The sequence below is a fragment of the Engraulis encrasicolus genome, chromosome 24 (genome assembly GCF_034702125.1).
Source record: "Engraulis encrasicolus isolate BLACKSEA-1 chromosome 24, IST_EnEncr_1.0, whole genome shotgun sequence".
Taxonomy (NCBI): domain Eukaryota; kingdom Metazoa; phylum Chordata; class Actinopteri; order Clupeiformes; family Engraulidae; genus Engraulis; species Engraulis encrasicolus.
The window spans coordinates 35140651-35148150 of NC_085880.1; the positions used below are offsets into that span (position 1 = coordinate 35140651).

Below are 7500 nucleotides of genomic sequence, written 5' to 3' on the forward strand. Positions count from 1 at the left end.
CCGTCCCACCGCACTGCTCCCCATGGGGCGCCACTGAGGGCTGCCCCCTTGCACGGGTGAGGCATAAATGCAATTTCGTTGTGTGCAGTGTGCAGTGTTCACTTGTGTGCTGTGGAGTGCTGTGTCACAATGACAAATGGGAGTTGGAGTTTCCCAATGGGCTTTCACTTTCGCTTTCGCTTTCAACCTGACTACATACACTTTAATTGAAAAAAACAAAAACAAAAAACAAACATTCATATTCATACTCACAGTGTTTGGTAAGAGTGAATGAAGGGGAATGTGTGTTGTAACAGCCCATAGGGATCAAGATTTATATAGGCCTAAGACTCACACAATTATGCATGTACTGTGTACTGTCTATAAAATTATGACATTGTATATTCTATGAAAGGGGCCTATTCATCACTCTGTGTATTGCAACGGTTGTTGTATTGCTATACTGTAGGGAAGAGCCAATTTCTTCAAAACACCAAATCAAAGAGACTGTGGATAAAGCCAGATTGGGACAATGTATTTGGCTTGGAGGAACACAAACACACATTCACACACACACACAAACAGGGACCCTGGTATGAGGCAATCCAGTGTGCTGTGTAGCACCACGTGCACACACACTGAAGTGAAAAACAAAGTTGCTCTCTCTGACAAACATGGGAAATGTTCAGCAGCTCATTGGAGGGGGGGAGCAAAAAAACCTCTGGCCATGGAAACACAACAAAACAGCCAAGGCACACATGCTCCTCCTCCATGCCTTCAAAGAGCACGGCGCTCTCATGGAGGACCCTTGACAGGACGCAAGGGCCAAGTTTGAGACAGCCCACCAACGGCATGCGCTCTTGTGTGTGTGTGTGTGTGTGTGTGTGTGTGTGTGTGTGTGTGTGTGTGTGTGTGTGTGTGTGTGTGTGTGTGTGTGTCTGTGTGCATACTTCAGACCTCAGAAAGATATAGGTCTAGAGCGTATAGTAAGAAGTACTGTATGTAAGGTGTGTGTGTGTGTGTGTGTGTGTGTGTGTGTGTGTGTGTGTGTGTGTGTGTGTGTGTGTGTGTGTGTGTGTGTGTGTGTGTGTGTGTGTGTGTGTGTGTGTGTGTGTGTGTGTGTGTGTGTGTGTGTGTGTGTGTGTGTGTGTGTGTGTGCTTCATATACAGTAGACTCACCCTGACGTGGGCCGTGTAGTGCTGGCACTGCTGGCGGTTGATGTTCATGCTGAGGCTCTGGCTGACCACCGTGGTCTGCTCTCGGTTGTGGGTCAGGTAGACGCGCGACGGCTGGCCCTTCACACGCTTATCCACATCAGCAGTCAGGTTATACAGCAGCTCTGGAGAGAGAGAGAGAGAGAGAGAGAGAGAGAGAGAGAGAGAGAGAGAGAGAGAGAGAGAGAGAGAGAGAGAGAGAGAGAGAGAGAGAGAGAGAGAGAGAGAGAGGGAGAGAAAGAAAGAAGAAGAAGAAGAAGAAGAAGAAGAAGAAGAAGAAGAAGAAGAAGAAGAAGAAGAAGAAGAAGAAGAAGAAGAAGAAGAAGAAGAAGAAGAAGAAGAAGAAGGGGAAGAGGGAAGTCCAGAGTGAAATAGAGAGAAGGAGAGAGAGACAAAGATGAAAGAGAGGGGGAGATGGGGAAATGGAGACAGAGAAGAAAAGGAGAGAGAGAGGGAGAGGGAGAGAGAGAGAGAGAGAGAGAGAGAGAGAGAGAGAGAGAGAGAGAGAGAGAGAGAGAGAGAGAGAGAGAGAGAGATGAAAGTCATGAATACAGGAGAGGCCCATGGGCATGCAAGGGGTAAAGTCAATGTATCATTGTTACACATACGTACACAAACACACACAGGCAAACACACACACACACGCACACACACACACACACACACACACACACACACACACACACACACACACACACACACGCACGCACGTGTACGAAACACACACAGGACATGACTCATTGACTCAAACACTAACACATGGATTTAAACAGAAAGCGTCTGTTGGACATTGCTGTTAAAAATAGCCCTTTTTATATCATACATCACATTTCGCCAGCGGTGGCACTCAGTCAAGAGTGGGGGAGTTAACAGGCCTAATTCCCACACTGACAGAGACCCAGGGACTCAACACAACACTGGGAGCACGGCCAACAAACTGGTCCCCCAATATAAGTGGCCATTCATTTTTTGTATGAGACGTAGCTAATTGAGTGCCTTTTCCCCCCAAATTATCTGATGCCTTTAACTCACATCCAAAGCGGTATATCTACGAATATTTTTTCTGGGGTTACGCATAGATATTTTTGTATTTCTTGTAACACATGTTGGACTTAACTTCCACACTGACAGCGGCTCAACACGACACGGGGACCGTGGCCAACTAACTGGTCCCCCAATTGAATCCGCTGTTCACCCTGTTGTGCGCCCTGTTTCCTGACGGGGAGAGTCTGGCCACTTAGCACTGCTGTGAGTAAGGAATTTCTAGAGGTTCTTCTAGAATTTTACTGGAACACTCTACAGCTCCCATAGACGTCTGTGTTAAAAATCTCCCAAAGACATTATGACATCATAATGAGAACTCAAAATTTGGGCAAAATTCTAATCACATATTTGTGATGGTACTCCTCAAAGGGTTAAAATGTAGATGTGAAATCATGAGGCTGAGGTCAGGGCAGAGAAATGTGTGCTGGAAAGGAAAGTGTGTGTGTGTGTGTGCGCGTGTTTGTGTGTGTGTGTGTGTGTGCGTGCGTGTGTGTGTGTGTGTGTGTGTGTGTGCGTGCGTGTGTGTGTGTGTGTGCGTGCGTGCGTGCGTGCGCGTGTGCCTGTAGTGGCATAGGGTTGATCCATCCATAGAGAGTGAAAGAGAGCGATAGAGGGTTGGAAGAGATGGAGGGAAGGAGAGAGAGATATGGCTGGAATGACGGAGAACAGGGAGGAAAACAAGAACGACAAGAAGAGGAAAGAAGAGAAAAGAGAAAGTCCAGGCTTGTAGCAGTTGCCTCACAGGGTGTTGGTGTAGGAAACACTAGGAGGGGTTATGTTCATACACACACGCACGCACACACGCACACACACACACACACACACACACACACACACACACACACACACACACACACACACACACACACACACACACACACACACACACACACACACACACACACACACACACACACACACTTTTCACTCCAGCACCAGTTATTGAATGAAGAGTAAAGAAAATAAATGAAATAAAAAAAGAAAGAGAGAAGGAGCAGCAGGGGTGACCTCAGTGCTGGTGCGGAAGGGGTGGGTGTTGGCAAGGCGTCGTTAGGGCGTCGCCAGGCGCAATGCGAGGTGTTGCACTTTTCCAACACTTATGCCAAACTCAAAGCACGAACACAGACGCCATTATTCCCACTCATACACACACATATGCACGCACACACACACACAGAGGTTGGCCAGCGACCCCTTTATGTAATAGATTCCGCCCTAGACACACACCCCACGCAGTGGCATACACCCCTAAACACACACACACAAACACACACACACACACACACACACACACACACACACACACACACACACACACACACACACACACACACACACACACACACACACACACACACACACACACACACACACACACACACACACACACGAAAAACAACCCCACCCAGCCTTGCCAGACGACCCCCCGTGCCACGGCCATCAATCACCGACCAATAAAAACACTTCGGTCTGGTCTGTCCCTTGACTGTATCCAATGACCACACCCGCTGGCGGCCATGGAAAGACCACACCTGCCGCTTATTGTATTACAGACCACACCCACGTCTGCAAAGGACCAATCCACAGCCAGGGCTGGTTCAAGGCCATGTCCACACAATAGGTCATGTAGCCTGCCTGTGCCTTAAAACAAATGCAAGTACGTTTGCTACTAAACACAAGACCTGATGAGTGGCTCTAAATCAAGTTTAAGGGTGCACTGTGTAGGATGGTGGCCAGAGTTGCACTTTACTTGGAAACCTGCTGCTACTGAGTTTTGTACCCCAAACACAATTTCGTTGCCTTTTTGACAATGACAAATAAATGCTTGAATCCTTGAATCCTTGAATCCTAGGAATTGCAAATATGTTGCTCATTGAAACTGTGCTGCTGCCTATTGGCTAATTTGATCTTCATGAATATGTACTTAATAAAAAACAAATATTTACTAGTGTGACCAAAGCACAATAAGTTTTGCAGCTAAAAATGTTTATTGCGGGAAATTAAAAATGGTGGACATGGTAAAGATCCACCTCTTTATGAAAAGTGCAATTTACCATAATGAATACTTTGAATTTGGCAGTGGTACGTGTTCATAAAAAATGTGCGTATGAGCAGCATTCATTCTGGAAAAAAAACTGCTGAAAATATTACTCAGTACACCTTTAAAAACTGAAGCCTAGAGGCACACTACTTATCTCCTGTGCTACTTACTATATCTCCAGAAGAACTGGACATGTGGCCAGTCATGGAGGGGTCATGTCGGGTCATGGTTGCTCATGTGTTTGTGACCAGTCCACCTAAGATCATGGGTAAAGGGTCCATTTCATTTGTCCAGGCACCTGTTTCGCCATAAAGTGCATGCAGGTAGGTCATGTCTTTCTAGGCACTCGTATGACCTACTCTGCGCTCGCCAGTCTTGTAATGTAATTGTGACTCTGTACTCACCTATCTGGCCTGGCAACTGTTTGGCCCTGAAGAGCAGGCAGGTGGGTCACGTTTGTAAGGTGAGTGCTTTGTAATGTGGTCATCTCTCTTGTACTGTAAGTGTAAGTGCTCCGTGCTCACCCACCTTGTAAGTGTAAGTGTAACTGTCTTGTATTGTAAGCGTTACTCTGTGCTCACCTATCTGTCCGGGCACCTGTTTTCCCCTGAAGCGCAGGCAGGTGGTGACATTAAAGCAGTTGTGGTGCTGCGGCCCCTCGTGACACTGGGGCACCGTGATGTTGATGGACACCGGCAGGAAGATGGACACCTCCACCGTGATCACCGGACGCGTCCTGCGGAGAGACACACGCAGAAACATAAACATAAACACTCAGGCACACACATGTACACACACACAGATGTACACAAGCACACACACAAGCAGTCAGATACACAGACACAAAACATACAGACAGACACAAAGAAAGATGTGCGTACACGTACATACAGATGTACACAAACACAGACAAAAGCAGCCGGATACAGACGCAAACAAAGAAAGATCAACACACACACTCACACACACACACACACACACACACACACGCACACACACACACACGCACACACACACACACACACACACACACACACAGATACACACACACACACACACACACACACACACACACACACACACACACATGCACACGCACACACACAAGCACACGCGCACGCACGCACACACACAGCAAACACACCAAACAGAAATCCCATGACATAGCGCAAAAATGTGAGGGCATATAACTGTCATCGCCGAGAGGTGAAGAGGTGAGAAGAAAGCAGCTGAGCTGGAGGATATTTCACTCACCTGAGCATCACCACACTGTCAGCCATGAAAGCTCCAATCGTCACATCTAGAAATAGAGGAAAGACACAAATAGCTGTTTTATTGGAGAGTTATTACAGGAGATGTAGCACCTACTGGTGAAAAGTCATTGAGAAGAACCATGAAAAGTGTCCTATTGTAACATCTAGTATAACTGACGACAAGCACACAAAATTTGTTTTGTCTCCATTTATGAAAATAAGTGTTAGTGTGGAGAGAAATTTCACATAACATCTAAAAGTCCCAGAAGTTAAAGCCAGAAGGGGAAACGGTCAATATTGTCCACAGTCGACATTTGTGGAATCCATGTATTGATCCTGAAGGAAACCAAGTAAAAATGTAGAGTTTTGATTTCCCAGAAGAGGGCTCAAATCATTTCTCTGCTTAGCTACTGCAAAAAGGAAACAGTAGTCATGCATGGAAGAAGTTTCCCTTCGTGTCTCTAGGGTTAGGGTTAGAGTCTCTTCTCTCTTTTATCGTTATGTCCATGAATGTTGGAAGTGTCCAAGCAGGAATGTTGTAAACAAAATACCACAACATCACGCGGGACGTCTCTCTCGACGGGGGAATGTGTTACGAGGCTCCATCACCAATTAACACTTCATTACTTCCTTTCATTTAGCTTTTATTTCATTTCTTCATTCGCACATGTCAGCACGAGAGTGGGCAACTGTCTCATCGTTGTTGTTTTTAGGACAGAAAAATACTGTAAAGATGAGACAGAGAAAGCAACAGAGAGAGAGCAAGACAGAGAGAGCGGGAGGAGAGAGAGAGAGAGAGAGAGAGAGAGAGAGAGAGAGAGAGAGAGAGAGAGAGAGAGAGAGGTAAAGGACAGAGAGGGCAGATAGAAACAGGGAAAGACAGAAAAAAGAGAGGTGGAGAGAAAGAGAAAGGAAAACAGAGAGAGAGACAGAGTGAGTGAGAGAGAGAGAGAGAGAGAGAGAGAGAGAGAGAGAGAGAGAGAGAGAGAGAGAGAGAGAGAGAGAGAGAGAGAGAGAGAGAGAGAGAGAGAGAGAGAGGCTGCAGTCTTCCTGCACTAACTTTCTGCAGTAAATGGCTAAGGGATCTAATGGGCAGGATATCAAAGCATTCTCCACAAGCCCTCCGATTTAGCACGGCTCTGCAGCCAGAGAATATTACTCCACGGTGTTCAGCTGCCTGGCCCGTCGCTTGCTCTGGTTGGTAAGCCCGTGCTACCGCTAAAATGGCTACAGAGAGAGATGTGCCAAACCTGGATAACCGTTTCCATCCATGTCCACATTCCCCGATATGGACTGGCCAAACATCCTCAGGTTGGGGCTGATGCTCCGGCCAGACAGCCTCTGTGGACGATCAATCAAGAAAGGGCAAGAATCAATCAGACACATTGATCAGACTGCCGGACTATCTGGCCAGACACTAGGGGCTATCGGTGTCTGTGTCTGAATGTGTGTAATGCCAATGAGTTGACCCCTGTGAGACACACACATACACACTACACACACACACACACATGCATGCACACAACCACAGACCCACAGAGCCCGCCCCCACACACACTTTTAATCTATATGTGTCACTGTGTGCAACCATTCTCCAAACATACACATATGGCTTTACGAGGCTCAAGTGCCATGTTATGATTGATATACCGCCACTCGATCCAACTAATCATCGATTGTCTAGTTCGTATATCCCCACTTGAACCACTTATTGCGATTGTGCGACAGATAGCGTACAGTTACATTGGGTAATGGAATACAAGTACACTCTAGGGGTCTATGACTAACAGCCCATTGCAATCGCAGCCAATCATTACCAAAATTATACACAAAGTCTGATTCTTCTGATTGTTTTTACGACCCGTAGAGTGTGTTTTCAAATCAAATACAGGAATAAGATCAGCTATGAATAGTACTGGTTTTTAAATTAGTCCCCGGCTGACACAGTTCTGGTGGTGTTGTAATGTT

The 7500-nt window shown here is 46.5% G+C and overlaps 1 protein-coding gene across 1 annotated transcript in view; it reads right to left on the reverse strand.

The window, feature by feature from the left end:
* Nucleotides 1–7500, reverse strand: part of LOC134441085 (integrin alpha-9-like) — a 105678-nt gene that overhangs the window by 48430 nt on the left and 49748 nt on the right. Inside the window, exons 12-15 of the mRNA XM_063191275.1 lie at nucleotides 6783–6873; nucleotides 5534–5579; nucleotides 4861–5015; nucleotides 1139–1319 (exon numbers count right to left, since the gene is read on the reverse strand). Of these exons, the coding sequence (XP_063047345.1) occupies nucleotides 1139–1319; nucleotides 4861–5015; nucleotides 5534–5579; nucleotides 6783–6873 (473 nt within the window). The remainder of the gene's footprint in view (nucleotides 1–1138; nucleotides 1320–4860; nucleotides 5016–5533; nucleotides 5580–6782; nucleotides 6874–7500) is intronic.